Source organism: Asterias rubens, chromosome 4 (assembly GCF_902459465.1).
Source record: "Asterias rubens chromosome 4, eAstRub1.3, whole genome shotgun sequence".
Classification (NCBI taxonomy): Eukaryota; Metazoa; Echinodermata; class Asteroidea; order Forcipulatida; family Asteriidae; genus Asterias; species Asterias rubens.
Genome location: NC_047065.1, coordinates 11,728,270 through 11,748,850, shown reverse-complemented (window position 1 = coordinate 11,748,850; position 20,581 = coordinate 11,728,270). Strand labels below are relative to the sequence as shown.

The 20,581-nt window shown below is 37.5% G+C and overlaps 1 protein-coding gene across 1 annotated transcript in view; it reads right to left on the bottom strand.

The window, feature by feature from the left end:
• Positions 1 to 504: 504 nt before the first annotated feature.
• LOC117288931 (DENN domain-containing protein 11-like) overlaps positions 505 to 20,581 on the bottom strand; it is a 27,831-nt gene continuing 7,754 nt past the window's right edge. The window contains exons 9-15 of the mRNA XM_033769805.1: positions 19,428 to 19,527; positions 12,778 to 12,936; positions 12,390 to 12,570; positions 9,759 to 9,897; positions 7,663 to 7,788; positions 7,080 to 7,299; positions 505 to 4,646 (exon numbers count right to left, since the gene is read on the bottom strand). Coding sequence (XP_033625696.1) covers positions 4,448 to 4,646; positions 7,080 to 7,299; positions 7,663 to 7,788; positions 9,759 to 9,897; positions 12,390 to 12,570; positions 12,778 to 12,936; positions 19,428 to 19,527 — 1,124 coding nt within the window. The 3' untranslated portion in view covers positions 505 to 4,447. The remainder of the gene's footprint in view (positions 4,647 to 7,079; positions 7,300 to 7,662; positions 7,789 to 9,758; positions 9,898 to 12,389; positions 12,571 to 12,777; positions 12,937 to 19,427; positions 19,528 to 20,581) is intronic.

Genomic DNA, 20,581 nt, shown 5'->3' with positions numbered 1-20,581 from the left:
AAGCCTTGCAATTTTGATGAAATTTAATAAAACCACAAGGGGTAAGCCTTGCAATGTTGTTGAAATTTATCTGAAATTTGATAAAACCACAACGGGTAAAGCCTTGCAGTCTTTCCCTCCAAAATCACAAGGGGATAATCTTTGTGCTTGTGCACCCACCCACCTTATGTCAGGCCTATATAACCCTTTGCAATTAATGAGTTATTTTACAACTTGGACTAGAGTGTAACCATGGTAATAATTATGAATGGAGGTGCAAACAAATCAAATAAAGATCACAAAAACAGTTTGTCCGTCTCTACCTCTCTGACATTGCAAGATTTAATTGTTTATTTCTTAAAGTACTTTATACAGTTTTTAGTCATTATGTACAATGAACACAAGATGTAATTTAACGTCATGAGTTGAAATAATATGTGCTAATTGTTACGCCCTGTTAATGGGTTTTTCAGGAATAGTGTACATAATTTGTTACTCACGGAGTAAAGCTCAAATTGTTATTTATAACATTAAGTACGCAGCAGAACAAAACAAAATCCAGTTTAAAAAGAAATGTCTTAACCTTATTGAGGTACAGGTTGTATTTGGGTTTGGAGTTGGTTAGCGAGATTAGGGTGGGTTGGTTTTTAGGGTCAAGGTGTTGGCGTTTGTGTTGTTGGTTACTTGAGTTAGGGTTAAGGTTGACATGATTTAGACAGGGTGTGTTTTTTGTGTTTTTATGGCAGAAAATATTACTTGCTGCTAGCACGGCTAGATTTATGAAACTTGATCCCGGTGCTGATTTTTATTTTAGATAAACATTTAAATTGTTCAATGCAAAATGTGATGCATGCAGTTGCATACAATCTCCCCTTTAACGACCTATTAAGAAAAGAAAACAATAATAATTTATTCCCCACAAATTGGATGAAGAAATTTTGACATAAATTGACTAATAACATTCGGTCAAATTAGTAAGGTTCCCGTAATTAAATCTATACTTACACAACATCCCCATTCGATGAATAGGATACAATACTAAAAATAGACTTTATAGCCAAATACCCAGGTACCACCTTTCCATAACAATGGCCTCAATGTCGCTACAAACAGGGCCCCAATTTCATAAAGCCTGTCAGCACAAAGACTTACTAAGTACAACAAAATCTTGCTTAGCACAAACAAATTACCAGACAGACAACCATTACGTTAACATTGTAACAACTGCTACGCCGCTAATATTTTCAATGAGCCAAGATAATTGCTGAGCAAGATAATTCCTAATTAGTTTCTGATAACCGCTTATTGAAATTGGACCGTGGTGTTATAGTCTAGACAAGTTTCTTTTCTCTATACATCAAATTTCTATTCAATATACATACCCATTTTATACATAGTTTTAAAGTATTTACATGGTTCTTGAAGATTTGTTTCATAAAAATATCATATACACTGAAGTTTACAAAATTTTGAATCCTTACATACATAAATATGCATATATTTAATTTATAAATCTAGCTACCAGTGATTCTAATTGCTCATCTTTGTGTTTTTTCCAACATGGACAAGCAACTCTCTACGACAAAAATTCTCAGAAAAGGTAGTTTGATTTGTGACTCAAAAGATCACTTATCCATCGAGAGGGAAGACTTGAATCTAGTTGAAAATACTGGCAGAATTTTGGTTTGATTTATCTACACTTGTATTCATACATTCTATTTCATCATAAAATACATGTTTTTCAATTTTTGTTGCACATTCCCCCCTACAAGTAAGTGCATCAAGATGTAACTTTTTATCCACTCTTGAACCACACTATTACATGTACATGTAGCTGCATCAATGGGTGCGTTTGATTAGCTTCCCCGGGTTGACCCTGGTCTTGCGTTCGAATAGCTTTGACGTCATTCCAGGGGCTCGCCCGGGTCAGCCCCGCGTGTGGTACAGGTCACTTAGGGCTGGCCCGAGGTGCATGACATCACATCGAGAGGGTGGGTGATCGTTTGATTAGCTCTTGTCAGGGGCTCACCCGAATGAGCACAGCGAGGTTGCACAGGGAAGCTGATCAAACGCACCCATAATGAATCCTTCGTTTTCTACCTCCTGGCTTGAAATAAGAAACTGTGGACATCAATGGCAACAGACTAAACAAACAGGAGAACAGGTACTAGGAAGGTCATGAAAGGTTTTCGTTGGAAAGAACAACTGTATTTCTACAAGTATCTAAGAAATAATTTCTTTTGTAGGCCTTGTTGGCTGTTAATAATGAGTTGGACAGTGAAATCAAATACATTAATGAGTTTATGCAGTATAATAAAGTTAATTTATATTGACTGACCCTAAAGGCCGAGTCACACTGCAGCGATAGCGAAAATGGCGCAAAAAAGCACGCATTCTATTGGTTGAATGAGCGTGTGCGTACTCTGCGTGGAGCAATTCAACCAATAGAATGCATTCTCTTTGCGAAGTGATCGTGACCACCATTGTTTATCGCTCAGTGTAACTCGACGTTTAGTCCACACATTAAAAACGCAACACCTCGTGCAATGACATCATAATGTCACCAAAACATTTCTTTGGTTAAGTATTGAAGGGGTGGGGACTTAAGTAATAGAAAATTGTTTTAAACAATCGCAAACAATATATTTTGCTGGGCAGAAATTAACCACAAAAAGTAGACATTTAATATATAAAAACACTAAACATAACTTTGTTTTGTTAAGATACTACTTTCAAAGTCAAACAAAATAAATAAATAGTTCTTCTTTGTTAATGCACAGTGAGTATTAAACAAGACGTATTAAATGAGGCAACATAATGTTAAATAAATAATTTTTTTGCAGAATATTTGCAACAAACAAATCAGCTGAAGAGAGTGTTACACTTAAGTCACTCATTTGTAAGTTAAAATCAATTTCAAGGTATAATATTTCTTATCTTTGATCTATAAAATTGATATAATTTCCACTTCCAATGATATTCCTTTAATAACCACAAAATTAATTTCCCTTTAATCAGGCCTCGACGTATCCCACGGCACCTACAGCAATTGCCATGGTGCCCTTTATTTTTGCTGTGGTGCCCTTTGCGAAGTTCCAATACAAATTTCAAATGTTCCTTTTAGAGGTGCCCCTGACCAAAGGGAAATTGGTCTGCTCCTTCAAAAGTGAAGTTCCAAGGCCTGTTTTTTAATGAATAAAATTAACTTCTAAGATCGTAACCCAAGAAACACTGATCAGAATTTGTTTGTTTTACATCATGTAACAATTTGTTATTGAATTTTACTCAATTATTAAAATAAATAATTAATTTGGGGGGGGGGGGGCTAATCATCCTTACTCGCAGCTAAGAGCTAAAGTGCGAAAGACGCGGCTACAATGTATTCGAGAAGCAGGCATGCAAGGGCGCCTCTTGCTGCCAGCCACATCAACCCATTATGACCACCGAGCACAGCCAAGATTGAAAGAGTTCGATTTTTTTCCCCGAGGGAGAAAAACCAGATGGTCTGGGAAAACCCTCGTGGCAAAGCAGAGAACCAACGCACAACTCAGCTCACATTATGGCCCTGGCTGGGTATCAAACCGGGGTCACATTGGTGAGAGGCGAGCGCTTTACGCACAAGCCAACCATGCCAACACCTTGTAATCTGTATGTACTCCTTTACCTTTCTTTAACGGACAAACGATAATGTTTATTTCATCGAAGTTGACCTTTTGATATAACTAAAAAACATTGCTTTCTGTTTTACAAAAACACATAGACCACTTTAGTGTGACTGACATCTTAGGCAGTGGAAAAAAAAGTATTATTTTATTTGTACATCTTGAGGTCGCAATGGGGGGGAACTGCTCTGTCATTTTAAAAACTTTGTTTAAATTTTACTTTAAAATTAAATGGATCACTCTTTCCTGTATTTGTTTACTTTGCTTTCCTCTTGGCCGTGTCTTCTCTCTCATGTTTTCTTAAAAATATTTGTTAAAGCCATTTTTGTTGTATGGACTACACCAAAACAACAAATTCCTCCTTTTTTATCACCAATAAATATATTTGTTAGAAATTATTTACTAAAAATACATATTTCATTTTGAGCAGCCACCTCCATGATTGGTAAAACAATCCCTGTTCCTTATTTCATTGCTTTCCTGTTACGCTTCATCAAGTAAATATTATTTGTTATTTCCAAATGGGTTACACCAATATTCCTTCCTTGTTTTGTTATCAACAATAAAGATTATTTTCTAGAAAGACTTTAATAAAAAAAGGAACCATGATTTAAAATCAGTGGTCTGATCTGGTTCCAAGCAGTTGAGTCAGTTCAAACCAGTTCTAACCTGATCAGTGGTCCGTTCCAGTTCTAAGCAGTTCAAACTGGTTTGAGTCAGTTTAAACGGGTTTACATCTGATTTACAATCAGTGGTTTGATCCAGTTCCAAGCAGTTCAAACTGGTCTGAGTCAATTTAAACCGGTTCACACCGGACAGCACGGGTTATCCACCATGAGGATGACATCAATACCATAGAGTTCCACAAGGTCCATAATGAACTGGCGGTCAGCGATGGGGTCCAGCCCCATGGCTTTCATGTGGTCAGTGGTCAAGGCTTTGTCCTGGCTCTCCGATACGTCCATGAGGGTCTGGAAGATGTGGTTGTTCTGCTCCAAGAAGAATCTGGGGATGGGCAACAGACGAGCATTTTGGTGAATACATGTACTTATTGACTTAGAGTTTGTCATTTTGTTGTTTAACAAGCCTCTCACTGGCTGTGTTTTACACGTACCTTAATAAGGCAATCAATGTGTGGTGAAGAGGTTTTCAACTAGTGGTTTAAACCCGCCGAGACCTTGATAATTTTACCGAGACGGTAAATTATCAAGAACCAGGCCTCGGCGGGTTTAAACCACTAGTTGAAAACCGATTCAACACACTTTGGTTCCCATTCATAAATACCTTTTCAGTCAAAAAACTAAACACTTTTTGGTCAAAAAGTAAAATAAATGCAAAAAATTATAATTGTTCAATGTTTTCTTTCAACACAACACCCCTCCAGCTATAAAATGGTAAGGCCCTCGGGTAAATAACTCCTTATAAGGAGATTGCTGTGCGCGTCGCATATCGCGTGATGTGGCACAACTGTCCCGGCCGTTGCTCTCGACCAATAGGAAGGAAGAAACTGTCTTATAAGCACAGGTGCAAGCTCGCATGTCACGCCCATGTTTCAACACTTACTGGTCATTATCAAAGGTTTAAACACCCCCAAGTGACGCGCTCTCCACCAATAGGAATAGCGAAACTGTCTTAGGTATTTATGAATATTGTCTACTTATTACACGCATTGCACACGCAAGAGACCTTGAGGCTTTATTTATTCGATTAATTCTGGCTGTGATGCCAAGGATTCTCAGAAAAGGGAGCTTAATCACTACACTAACCAAGAAACTCCATGGAGAGAAGACAGGAAGGAATGTTCAGTCTTAGATGTTGGAGGAAACCCAGAGAGAAAAATCGACAGAAGAACAAATTATGGTGTCTTAAGAAATGTCTTGGTAAAGGATACAAGGTTTAGAATTCCCCTATTACATTATGACCATTTATTCTAACAGACTGTGCGAGTATTCAAACCTGGTAAGATGCTTTAAAATGTTTGATTTTATTATTATTATTATTTTTTATTATTATATCTTTATTTGCCATAACAGTACAAAACAAAATACAAGACAATATACCCCAGGATGGGCAAGGGACAACAAAAGCAAATACATACTATGATCCGTAGATCTGTTGCCCCACATCTGGGGTACACAATAACATTAAAAAAGTATGTAAGTTACCACAAGTATACAATAGCGTGACAAGGCCAAAGGGTGTAGTGAATCAGACTCAAGTTCTGGTTATTCTCAGAGAGCAATTATAGTATACAAATATTGAGTGGCTCAGAGTGAAATGGGAGAAATATCATCACAAGGTAAAATTTGGACTGTTCCATTTCACGAGGCGAAGCCGAGTGAAATGGAACAGTCCAAATTTTACCGAGCGATAATATTTCTTCCATTCCATGAATTAAAGCCACTCAATATTTGTTTTATATAACTGACATTTAGATCCTTGTCATTTGATGTATTTTAAAAGTATAACGTTATGAAAAATCACACAAATTAATGACAACCAAAAATCATATAGAGCCGCGTAGCGGCAACAATGCAAAAAAAAAAAATCGGATCACAACCTTTTGCACAGGTGCTCCTTTGTTTTAGCAGCGGCGCGGCGGTGCTGTACTGCTCAAAAACATTGGGAACAAGGATGATCCTAACTGTTGAATGGGAAATGCTATTCCCCATGGGCGAATAGGTCTCTTTGGTCGCCGGTGCGGATGGGAGTAATAGTGAATGTCACGTGAAGTAAGTTCCACCAATCAAATGACAAGGATCTGTATGTCAGTTATCTCTTTCCTCTTTCCTAAATAGTAGATTAATGATTTGTTTCTTGCAAGTTACAATTTATCCTTTTCTTTGATATGCGCTTTGATCTTGTTTTGGAAAAGCGCAATACAAATACCTTTTCATTTATTTATTTATTAAAGCATCTTGCATCTTGCGCCTCTTCTTCTATATGTTTGAATGGCATTGTTCCACCTTATCTGTCAAATATGTTTCATCTCCGCCAAACCCACCATCAAGGACTCTGTTCTTCCGTCCATAAAACCCAGCTTAACACTCATGATTCTAGATTAACTTATGGCAAACACACCTTCTCACACTCTGCTGCTGAACTTTGGAACACTCTCCCAATTACATGTAATGTCCGTAAATCTTCTTGTGTTGTTACTTTTAAGAAAAAAAACTTAAAACTTATCTCTTTCCTAAATAGTAGATTAATGATTTGTTTCTTGCAAGTTACAATTTATCCTTTTCTTTGATATGCGCTTTGATCTTGTTTTCAAAAAGCGCAATATAAATACCTTTTTATTTATTTATTTATTTAAGGATACAAGTGTCACGACTGGGATTCCATCTTAAATGTGATGCTCTATAAACCACTCAGCTATGACACCCTACACATGGGAAAAAAATATAGCAAATTGAAAGTGTTTCTTAGTAAACTTACGATGCAAAGATCTGATCGTCATCCATGTCATCTTCGCTGTGCTCCTGGGATTTGAATAACGAAGCGCATCTCTGATTGTTCAGTCTGTTGAACTTCTCCTTGTCCATTGTGTTGATCTTGCCCATGGCTTTCAGATTGGCAGAGTTTGTCGTCACGTTCTGGTTGTCCACGTAAACGTCGTACAGCGACTTCTTTTCTTGAAATATTTTCTCAGTTGTACCTTCGGAGGATGAAAATGTCAGAAGAGAGTTTTAGACAAGTTTGTGGGTGTTTACCTTGTGAATTTCAGAACTGATGGTGTTTTTTATCATTTTTGTAAAACATGGAGTACAGTTAAGTATTCAGTACTTAATAAAACACTGTAGTTTTAATTAAAGGCACTGGACACGTTTGCTAATTGTCAAAGACTAGTAATCTCACTTGGTGTACCTCACATATGGATAAAATGACAAATCTGTGAAAAAAGGTTTAAGACCTGAAGTCTTTTATTATTTCTTTCTTGAAATCTCCATGGTTTCTTACACCAGTGCAAAGACAGGATATCCCAAAACAAAATATTGATTCAAAAATGGCAGATACTTACAGGCAACATATGAGACTTCTGTTTCTAACGTGTCAATGTCAGCTACGTTGATGTAAAAGAAAGGTTTATGGTCCATGGCCGAGGATATAAACACGTCGTATTGACCAAGTAATGATGCACAGTACACTGCAAAAATTAAAGATAAAAAGGTGATAAAACTGATATGCCCGTAGCAACCAATGTAACAAATCAATGTTTTGTACCCATATAGTAACCAATGTAATACAACCACAGCAACCAAATTTGTTGCAAAAACAAATTCTTGGTAACTTGACGCCAGGAAAGTGTCGTTTTGGGGTGTTATCCAACAAATATTTACTGCCTAGAACACTCCCGGGATTACACTCCAAGCAGTGCCTATTGGATAATCCAGCCCTCTCTAATCCTAGGAGGTGATAGGCTATAAAACAAAATGAACTGAGAGCGCATCGCGAGCACAAAAGCTTGCAAGCATGAAGCCTACTTGAATACAAACATGTACATTTATCTGTGGTTTTGAAAGCCCTTCTCTGCAGTCAGGGCATTTCATATAGTTTTTATCTCCATGTTTTTATGAACTTTTTTTAGGGGGGGATTTCCTAGTTAAAACGGATAAGTCACATCCCCGCTAATCCCCCTCTAATCCCCCTCGTCGTCTCTCCCCCTCTCATCCTCTCAATCTCATTGTTCCAGATATCCCTCCATCTGCAAGACATGGCTTCAAACCAGGCTGTAGAGATCGCCCCTAGAGTTACAAGGACATGCTACCCCCTTGTCATCGTTCCATCATCTATTGAAACCAACTAATCAACTTAAGTCTTGTCCTCTGCCAGAGTCTATTAGATCTGCGCTTAATTTGTGTGCCTGCTCCTTGGGGGGGGGGGGAGGAGGTTGCTCTTACTCTCTGGCAGGACGGACAAAGGAACGTTTATGATAGAGTCATAGAGACACAGAATGCAATCAATGAGAGATAATTAAGGGTTTTATGAGGTTGTAATGGTTTTCTAGGGAATAAAAGAGGACATCTTACATGAAGACGATATTAAGACCGTGTGACCTTTGACATTATATGCTTTACAAAAGAGCAACAGAACCTAGACTTCCTGCATGCACAATTTGTACGCAGCTCAATAGAGGAAAAATGTTACATTTGATGGACATTTTTACTTTTTTATATGAGAAACAAAAACAAACTGCCAGATATTATCAAGACTTATCCAGCAGTTATTAAGTGTATTTTATTTAGTAATACATGTTTAGCTCATATGACCGGGAGGGCTCAATTTCATATAGCTGCTTAAGCACAAAAAGTGCCTCAACACTGCTCATCAGAACAGGGTTACCAGCCAAACTACCATGCCACTCATGCATTTTGTGACTGGTATCCTGCTCATTCCTGCTAAGCAGAAATACGTTTCTGCTAAGCAGAAATATGTTTCTGCTAAGATGTTTTGGGGCCTTGTGTAGTATCTAGCCAGCCAGGAAACGTCTCGGAATAATACAAGGTTGCTTATTTAGTAAACAAATCATGTCTGTTGGGCACTAAGAACTGTTTTGTAAATTACCCATCCCAGCATAATTTTCTTCGTTTGAATTTACACAATGGGCAAGAACAATTACCTGGTTACTCAACCAATTAACAAGACTTTCATGTACAGCGTCCCTTTTAAACAATTAGCGTGTCAATTAGTCTTTATGCAAATGCTGAAACTAGAAATATATCCAGACAAAGCACCTAATTAGGGCCCGCAATTACAACAACATTAACATACACTGTAACTACTTTGCACTAATACTGGGGGGTAATTCCACTGCACCAGCTCGCTTTTAGGAGGACAATGTCACTCAATCCTTATTGTGCAATCCTTAGTACCTTACATCACAGAAAACTAAACGAGTATCAATAAACGCAAATGTATGCTTTGAATGTCTTTACTTCAAATCTTCATTACATTTTGACAACAATATTCCACACACACACACAGTACACACACAACCGATTTAACGCTGGTGTTCCTAAAAATGAATACTATGCCATTGGCAATACAAGACATTTTGGGGAAATCCTGGTTCAAAATATCATCGGAGATAAATAAGAATCCCAGTGTGGTCCTTACCTCTGTAGCAGACAACCCCGATTGGTGGTGGAGAGAAGAATAAGATTCTCTTCCTGAGAAGGATGTACTTCCATAAAACAAAGATCTGCTCCCCGAAGAAATTAATAAATTGTGCAAAACAGCCGGCAGGATGGGTGATCTGAAAACACACAAAATTTAAAATTACAATCAAACCAGAGTCTTATGCAACAAATCTGTGAAAATTTTGACTTAATTGGTCATCGAAATTGCAAGAAAATAATGAAACAAAAACACCCTTATTGGGGAAATGTTTTCAGATGCCAGATAAAAGGCTTAAGGCCTGAAGTCTTTTAATATTTGAGTGAGAAATTACCTCTTTCTCAAAAACGATACGTTACTTCAGAGGGAGCCGTTTCTGGCAATGATTTTTACTATCAACAGCTCTCCGTCGCTCGTACCAAGTAAGTTTTCAAGCTAAGAATTTGTTTGAGTAATCACCAAAAGTGTCCAGTGCCTTTAAAACAACCGACACAGCTCTGTGCACGATGACTCCCCTCCCCAGCGCAATCAAAACAAAAACTGATTCTGACATGATAAAAGCTTAGGATCAATTGTGCCGACTATATAAAAATGCCTCTGAGTGCTCGACGGAGCATCTAGAAAATGACTTTGACAAACATTCTTGAAGCAAAAACAGGCTCTGTTTTAGTGCGGGTCCCCCGAAGCCAAAAATATTAAATGTCTTGAACTAAACCCAAAAACAGGCTCTGCTTAATATGGGTTGGACCCTCGAAGCCAAAATATATCAATTAATCTATCAAAGAATTCGGACAAATGAAATCCTCTTCACAGATGGGGAAGAACCTTGATAATTAAGAGGCTAAAAAGTGTCTGAATTGTTATTTTATTTTGTTAACTTATTTCTTTTTTTTGGGGGGGGGGGTGGAAATAAAAAACTAAATCAAACAAAATTGAGGACAAAACAATTCTGATTTCTAGAACAAATTATTGTTAAAGATAAAATTCTTTTTCCCAAAATGTTAAAAAGCCTGATGGTCTTTCTTTGAGGTTTTCAGAGGGCTTTAGTCTTTGACAAAGACTCTGCTGGGGTTAAAAACGCCATGTCATTTATACAATATGTCCTTTGGTCTAGGAAAGCAGAAAATCCCATTTGTAAAAAAATTGTAGTAAATTCAGAGCTCAACCATGGACCAAGGAATAGAAATCCACCAGAGAGGCAGCTGCAAGAAAGGTACTTCCAATGTAGTTAAGTGTAGCCTAAAGGTAAGGGGAACACATGTACAATTGTATGTAAGATACATGCTCGCTGGGGAAATGTCCGAAACATGGTGTAACATCTTGTCATGCCGCAGGAGAAATGTTTCATTCCATTAAGGAAATCAAATCTCTTTGTTTTGCTGTAAACATCAAGTGGCTATTTTCATGACACTGTCCGATGAGGGTAACGATGTTAAGAATTAGCTATAATAAACAAAAAATCATGTAGTTACAAATAATTCTTTTTCTTTATGATCTTCCAAACACAAATATATTCAGGCATACAGGTCACATGCTACATCATGAAGATACTATTTGACGATTTCTTGGTTTCATTTTGAGCCAAAATATTTTTGTTTTTTAATAAATAGTTACAGTAGCGCAAGTTTCCACTCGCCACTGAAGGCCTGCCAGCCTTTAATACCAAAGTACACACAACTCAATTGGGTATGAAGTAATTACTACTGGTGCTCTACTGTAATATAGGCCAGAGGTTAATGCGTGGTGTGCGCAGGTGGTGGTTCATAGAATGCACGTCGATGCGTGGTTGAGTGCTTTGCATAATTCTGTTTATCCCAGGAAAGGGGGAAATAACACAGTAATCTGGGCTGACATTTACCCCAGCGTGGGCGAGTCCCTCTAAATCTCCTTACAGCGGATCACAGATGAAGGTATAAGATAGGAATATTTAGGACAGTGTCCTGTTTCTGATGTACTTTGACTTTTCAGTAAAATATATTTCCTGTTTCTTTTTCTGCTGTGTTTGTTTGTTGTTTACACCAATCTATGGTTTTTCTCATGATTCTTAGGTTTATTTAGAAAAAACTGAAATGTGATGCAATCAAGCTGCAAATGGGTCAATTTTGGAAACATCAGTATAGAAAAACAAGCCTAAACAGGCAAAACAGGCACAGAGGGGCGACATTTTCAAAAGTTTTGTTTGGGAAAATTTAGATATCAAAGTATATATTTTGGGCAACATCCTTCCTTCCTGATAAAAAAAAACAACAAAAGCTGGTTAAAACTAGCCTTGTAAGCAAATATAACATAAGATAAGAACTTTAATAATGCTGATGTATTTTCCATAAACAACTCAACTTTAAACCCCTTTTTTCTCAGTTTTAATATCTCGCATCTCTAAGTGTTTCTTCTTTCACAACCACAAGGTGGTATTAGCATTGGGATTAAAATAACAGTATAAAAGTAAAAAAAATAATGTTCTTCTGAAATGATTTTGTTTTGTAAATGACCTGGGTCGACAAAAGATTCATTTTGCTTGACGGCATCACAACTATTGACAAGATTCCCAAATGATAAAAATAAAATTTCTTTTATTACAGGTTTTCTCAGCCAATTTCAACCAGAGTTCTCAAAGTGTCAGTATTTACAAACCTTCATGGAGGGTAGGTACTCTGAACTGGGTGTGGTTATGGGCGTTGGCCCCGAGGATCCTGTCATGGGTGACGACACTGACAACGTGTCCCTCGATGACTCGATGGAGGGTAATGACCCCTTGCGATCGTTATAGAACGCTAACAGCTGACCATAGCGACCTGGGATCTCTAATTGGTGTCTAAAAATAAAACAGATAAATTTACAAATAATGGAAGACTTTTCAAAATATATGTTTCTGCATGAAGTGCCAGAAACATACCTGGACCCCACAAGGGAATTCTGCAAAAAAAAGTGAATAATAGAACGACAATAGCACGACCCCAAAAACCAGATTCGTAAGGGTGTTTGTAGATTCCCTGATCAATTACACGATCATAAATTTTACCTGACTTGGTTTTCCAGAAACTGCATGTGTTTGTAGAGGGCGGTGTACGAAGTGGACAAGATGCCTACAGATTTCATTCTGGCCCCCCGCTCCGCCTCGCTGTCTACATGCATATTCTGAAAACAGCTCAGACCAAAGTAGTTGTCTTTCCTGAAATATCTGGTGAAGAAAAGAAAAAAAGATGGAGTCCACTGGTAACTTCTCTAAAGATCATGTAATTTTGAGAAATAGTTATCAACACTGCCTAGGACCATGGGACAGGCTAGTGGTGTGCAAGTCAAGGAAAACTGGAGCCTCTATGGCCTATGGAACACTTGTGCTTAGTGTCGGCAGAACACTAGTACCTAGGGCCTAAGATGAATACAACACTAGTGCCTAAGCCTATAGAGCACTAGGGCTTAGGGTCTAATGGAACATAGTCCCTAGGCCCAGCAGAACTCTGGTGCCTGGGGCCTATGGAAAACTATTGGCTAGGGCCTGTGTGCACATACATGTGGGGCCTTTGGAACACTAGTGCTTGGTGCCTACAGAACACTGGCGCCTGGGGCCTACAGAAAACATTGGAGTCTATAGGATACACTGAACACTATTGTGCCTAGTTCCTTCAGAACACTGACACCCTGTGGCCTGCGGAACACATATTCCGGACCTACATGTACTCCGGACAATACTCTATACAGACAAGCTACATCCTGAACTCTCAATGTGTCTCTAAGCAACTTACACTGTACACACATCCCTCGATCCTTTGTTCACATCAAAATTAATTATGGATCAATGTTACCGAACGAGTGTGAAATAAAAGACTGTGCATGAACATGATGAATGTTGATCAATGCCGACCGAGTCAATCAAGAGCCAGGGATGTAGAATATTGAGTGTAATTTGGATTCAACACAAGGGGGGACAATTGATCTGACTATACATCAAGGTTGAAGCCATCCAGGCAAAGGTTGCACATCTGGAACAACACTACGGCTACACATTAGTGTAACTAAGGGGGAAGGTATTTTTTTTTACCCCCACAAAATGTTTTTCACGTTCCGCATGTGGACACTATTGGTAATTACTCAAAATAATTAGCATTAAAAAAAAAACATACATGGTAACGAGTAATGGGGAGAGGTTGGTATTATAAAACATTGTGAGTAGTTTTCGAGAAAGAAGTAATTTTCCACGAATTTGATTTCGAGACCTCAGATTTAGAATTTGAGGTCTCAAAATCAAGCATCTGAAAGCACACAACTCGGTGTGACAAGGGTGTTTTTTCTTTCATTATTATCTCGCAACTTCAATGACCAGTTGAGCTCAAATTTTCACAGGTTTGTTATTTTATGCATATGTTGAGATACAGCAAGTGAGAAGACAATCACCAATAGTGTCCAGTGTCTGGAAAGCCATCCTTCAAGTCTTGACAATCTAAGACTTTTAAAACAACGACTATCTTTAGATCAATCCGCGTCTCCTTTGAATTTCATTTCCTGAGACACAGGATCAATTTTCTGCCAACCATGGATAAATTGAGACAGAGAGAGACGGTAGGAGAGAGAAAAGCGTCACCTTGATGTCATTCTAACTGTTGACAATAGCAATGCAGGGTTTATTATAGTATAACTTGTGTCAGGTCGTGCATTAAGGTGGTAGGCCCTACCACGTCATTAGATCGTTTCTGACATTTAAGGCTGACGTGTTTCGGTTCATGTGTTGATGAGGACTGGGTGGAGAGGAACACGGTAACTGTACAACGCTCACAAATCAGAGACACAATATTATGAACAAAAGTTTGACTACCCCATGTATGACGCATCGAGATGGAGAGAATTTCTTAACTGATTGTGCGTTTTCTATAATTGAAATCTTTTGCTCTGAGTGAAGAAAATAGGTTGATTTTGTCTTTTGTGAAATGACATTTTAGCTACTACATGTAGATTATCGACTTGTTTCCTTGATGAGTACCAGAATTTTGAGAGATGCTTTTAAAGGGTATCGTAGGAGGTCCTGTTTTCGAGGTGTCCCTAAAGTCGTGGCAAATCTTTTACCTCTCTGTGCGCGATGTAAACAGTCCCTAGATAAAAATTGTGTGGTTTTATTTGCCAAGCAAAGAGTCTCCTCTCCCTTGACCAAAACTTAGAAACATGTAAGGCTCCACTGGATATTTGCACTTGTAAATGCAAAAAGTTTGGTATTTTAGGCATTTCTACAAGGTACAAAAATATGTCATAATGTTGAGGCCATATAAAAATATTTGCTATGGTTTTGGTATAATATCATAACTGGTTTAAAAGGGTGATTTTACATGCTGAAATCATTTTGGTCTCATGAGACCAAAATTATTTTGTGACTTGTTTTACTCATTTCTCAAAAACAACACAACTTTAGTTAGTGATATTTAAAGGGAAGCTTTCCACTATCATTATCTTCAAACCCTGTAAGTTTAATGTAAATCTATGGACATTTTGAAAAAGTTTTGTCGGTGCAAAAAACTGTCTTACACAATGTACATTTCCATTGAATTTGTTTGCCCGATACTATCATTTCACTAAATTTTCTGAGGGGCTAAAAGAAAATAATAAAAAAATTGATTAAGATATAGGATTAAGATCAGAATCAGGTTAAGACTTCTAAAAAAAAAAATATTATATTGTAGCAAAAATTGGTCTTTGATAATAGAAGCAGAATCCATAGAGCCAATTCATGTGACTGATGATGTATGAAGGCTAGTGATTGTGAAGTGGGGAATACATGTATAGATGCATTGAATGTAAAGTCTGACCATGGAGGAATAAACCTCCATGGTCTGACATGTTACATGTCCGTAATGTATTGACGTAGACATGGTAGATGCATGATTCAACAGTGTTCATATTAAGTACATAAATGTCAGGCCCCGCAAATTATGCTTCCATCCATTGTTGAGTCCTTCCGCTTTAAATTAAAGGGTTTTGCTACCCTTGGTTTTTTTTTTTGGAGATCAAGTTTTTTTGGCCATTACATGAAGCCCTATTTGTGAATGAAGATATTTTTTACCTGTAGAAGTTTCAGCTTCATTAGTCGTGAAGGTTTTGAGAAAAAAGGTGAAAATCAGTTCACAGTTGGGTTGCGTAAATTTATACCACAGTGTTGTTAAAGATGCTATGTCAGATTTTTGGCCCCAAACATAAATACTTGTTTTGAGTGAATGGTATTTCAAAGAGTATCACCCGCTCTTACGAAAACAAGTTTAACTTTTACTTTTAATGGTCAGGAACCATGACAAAAATTTAAAACGTTTCTTATAAAACACATAAGAATTGGTCACGTGATAAATTGTCGGGATCCCTACAAAAACTAATGTTGAGCACTTTATTTCACTGCTACTAATAATTTGCGGACTTTTTCGAGCAATGGCTCAAATGAAAGCTTGTAACTTTCTCGACCCCCATCAAAATACCTGAATTGAATTTCAAATCAAAAAATTTGGGTCAAATCTGCCAAAAATCTGACATAGCATCTTTAAATGTTTTCAGGAGAGTCGCGTAAATACCACCACCTTTTACATGCTAAATACATTTTCGTCTCCTGAGCCAAAAATTATTTTTGTGACACTGTTTTACTCATTTCTCAGCAACTACAGCACTTCAGCAGGTAATATTTGAAGGGAAGCTTTCTTCTACCATTATCTTCAAACTGTGTACATGTAAGTTAATGTAAATCTAAGGAAATTTTTTGTGTTTTGTGTCAGTACAAAAAGTACCCAAGGCCTTTAATGTCACACCACTCTCCCCAGTAGTATGTGTGAGGTTAAACATATATGGTGTGGTTTTAATCGCATCTGGGGACTTTGGTCTTGAGGGGCAATTGAATTTAACATTGTACATGAACCCAAATCCACTAACCTACTTTAGGGTATGCTAAGCGCTTTAATCAAATTGAGGGAATAGCAGTAACATATAGGCTTGATATTTTGAGCTTATAAAAGCAAAGTATTTTACCCTTGGTAAGTGCACCTCTATGAATGATTCCACACTGTTGTGTTTTGTAGAGTTCATTTATAAGAACCAACACTACTCAAAAAGAGATATTAACATGATGCTACCCTAAACCTCTCTTAATTGTATATTCATTTTAGATGTTGCCATTTGTTTAGAGTTCATTTTTGTAGCACTCATACATGTATGTATTATCCTTTTAACTATTTGACAGCATTTTTTATTATTTATTTATAATTACTGTTATTTCAACAACATCGATGTCGTTATGTATTGTTGATGACCTTCTTAAACCATACGATCCTCTCCATCCCGATAATTCATTCAAAGATCCAAGTACCCAGGTATCAGCCGAAATTTGCAGGTTTTCTCGGCACGCACTTTGCGTAGCGTATAGGCCTACAAGGTGTTGAGCCTGGTGGAAATTCCATTTTATCAGCCCCTGAGTGGGAAAACACCTTGGTGCCACTTAGTCTTGGTGTCAGACGATCAATCTCTCAGGACAATCAGCCAGCACTGCAATCTTGAACCAATCTCAATAAGGCAATATCAATGGACGTTTTATTCCTCTCTCAGTCCAAAAACTACTCTTTAGTTACAGGTGTCTATGCAATCCTGTCGCTATGCGCAGAACTACCCCATCTTCGCTGTGTCATACACATCCTTTGGATTGCATTACACGATGACGCATTGTGCAATTATACTCGGGCTATACCCTTTTATTGTCTCGAAGGAACACCATACCTACATAGCCCCCCCCCCCAAACAAATTTACACACAAGTACCTGACAGCTAAATTGTGAAATTATTTTAAACTCTGGGCTACCCTTTATTGTCTCATGAGAACATCAACCTCTCCCCCACCCCCCTCGGCACTGACAAATCTACACACACATACCTGACAGCTTAATTGTGCAATTTTAGACTCGGGCTACCTACATCATACCCTTTATGTATTGTCTCATACAAATGAACACCATACATACCCTCTCCCCGAAAACCCCTTGGCACTGATAAATCTACGCAAACGTACCTGACAACTACGAGTAATAAAATCACATCTACCAACCAGTAACTGAATTACTCATAGGAGAATAATGCACTTCAATATTGTTCCTGACTGTAAAGGGTCCATTACACTGTTGCCAACATAATTAAAGAAAATAGATCAAATTTCTTACACAATTTTGCACACATTTATTGCAGGATGTACTTCAGTTTACAGCGTGGCAGTGTGGTACTTGTATTGTCAATGTATAAGGAACGAGCCTAACTTATCCTCAATGGTACACAAAAAGTGTACCTTAAAAAAAATACAACAGAGCAAGCGCCAAATTTCTGAGCTAGCCATGTGAGCAAAGAATGCCTTGTAAACATGGCATGTTGCCTGCACAAAAGCGTATTGCATGCAAACATATGAAGTATAGTACACTTGATGAAGCACGGAATTCCCTGCTTCTATAATCGCTGATTCTTTGCTTGGGCACTGGTCAAGAGCCACAATTTCAAATGATAACTACATCACGTTCATGTAATAAAGGTTTCTAGCTTCTTCAGCCAAGTAATAATCTTGATCAGATGGAAGATTTTTTAATAAATAATGCCAAGGTTAAACAGAGACAATAATGTGATGAGGCCAAGATAAACAAAGCAGTACTGTGACATTAATAGCAAAGAAGAAGACAAAATTCCCCCAAATAAGGTGTAATACTTGTTATTTAGAAATGGGCAGACAGCACAGCCAAGACTTCCAACATCATCACAATGCAATAGGCTTGAGGGTCTTATACAGGATTTGTTAAAATAAAACACACTTTGACTGATTATGAAGTTCATACTAGAATTATTTTTTCCTTGGCTTGATTTAAAAACCTTTTAAACAAAAATTTTAAAAAATAAATAGGAACTTCACTGGCTTCCCATTCGACCATGAATTCAATTCAAAATTCTACTTATTGCATTTAAATCTCAGATTGGCCTAACTCCTTCTTATATCCCAAATCTCCTTGTACCTTATGCCCCCTCTCGCACTCTTTGTTCTTCTGCTAAGTCCCTTTTAACTATTCCTAGAACTTCCTCATCGTATGGCGATCGTGCCTTTTTCGCTTGTGCTCCTAAACTTTGGAATGCTTTACCTATCATCAGATGCTGTAGTTCTCTTCCATTGTTTAAAAACTTGCTGAAAACCCATTTATTTAAATCCTCTTACACTTAGCTCGTTACATGTCTTGACAGTAGATTATTCATTGTATAATTTTGTATTATGTTCTACATTTCTTTTTGTTGTACGTATTGTTTTTTGTTCTGCGCCTAGGAATAGGGTCTTGTACACTAGATAGATGGCGTATTTAGATGGTTATTTGGTGGTTGCAATGGTTGCAATCAAGGACAATGTGTTTACATTCTGAAAATTTTGCATGAATTTTCCACCATGCACTCCTGCGAAACATTCAAAGAGAAAACAGAGCTGTGACGTTTAACTCGCTTTGCGCGAAATTTCAAAGTGAAACAGGCCTTACTACAGAGACAAAAGTCCTTGCGAGAACTTAACCCCTGTATAACACCTTTAAGGCGAACTTAACCCCTGTATAATACGTTCACATCTTTCAACAAATTTCAAGAAAAGCATCCGGATTAAAATTACCAAGAAAACCACCCAGGCTGTCTAATTAATTCTCTTACATGAAATCGGAGAGCACTGTATGAGAGCCGCTGGCCATAGCTTTGAATTCTACACCCTCCAAGTCTACATCGTCTGGCTGTGCCCATTCAACGATGTTACCTAGGAAACAAACACAGATATAAACAAGGTCAGGTGTGAGAAGAGAAAAAGACGAAGCTACTGGTTTTCCTGTTCAAAAAGATTGCTAACAAATTTGATGGGAAATTGTTCTTAAAGGCAGCGGACACTATTGGTAATTGTCAAAGACTAGCCTTCATAGTTGGTGTATCTCAACATATATGCATAAAATAACAAACCTGTGAAAATTTGAGCTCAATCACTCATCAACCTTGTGAGATAATAATGAAAGGAAAAAACACCATTGTCACACAAAGTTGTGTGCGTTTAGATGGTTGATTTCGAGACCTCAAGTTTTAAATCTGAGGTCTCGAAATCAAATTCGTTGAAAATTACTTCTTTCTCGAAAACTATTGCACTTCAGAGGGAGCCGTTTCTCACAGTGTTATATACTATCAACCTCTCCCCATTACTCGTTACGAAGTAAGGTTTTATGCTATTAATTGTTTTGAGTAATAACCAATAGTGTCCCCTGCCTTTAAGACCTTTTTTGTTCTGATCCTCTTAGGCCAAATTTAATTTCATAGCACTGCTTTTGAAGTATGACTCGGCAAAAGAATAAAAATTTAAAAAAATACGCTTTAACGCATGAGAACATGTGCACACAGCACGTAACTAACTTGCAGATGGACTCAAATTAGATAATGAGTATGATAATAATTAGTGTAAAAAGCGCGCCATCCAGTATTATAAAAAATTCTAGATGCTCTACAAATCAAGGCAACCAGAACGACTCAGAAAGCAATTAACACAAAAAGGTCATTTTTCACGAGTGATTTCAATTTAGTTTAATTTGGACTCAAATTAGATAATCATTATTATAATAATTAGTGTAAAAAGCGCGCCATCCAGTATATACCCGTACAAAATTCTAGATGCTCTACAAACCAAGGCAACCAGAACAACTCAGAAAGCAATTAACACAAAAATGTCACTTTTCACGAGCGATTTCAATTTAGTTAACATTCTACTTAGTAATTTTGATGTGACAATGGAAACATATGGGGAATGTACTTTAAAATTTTGTTCAACAAAA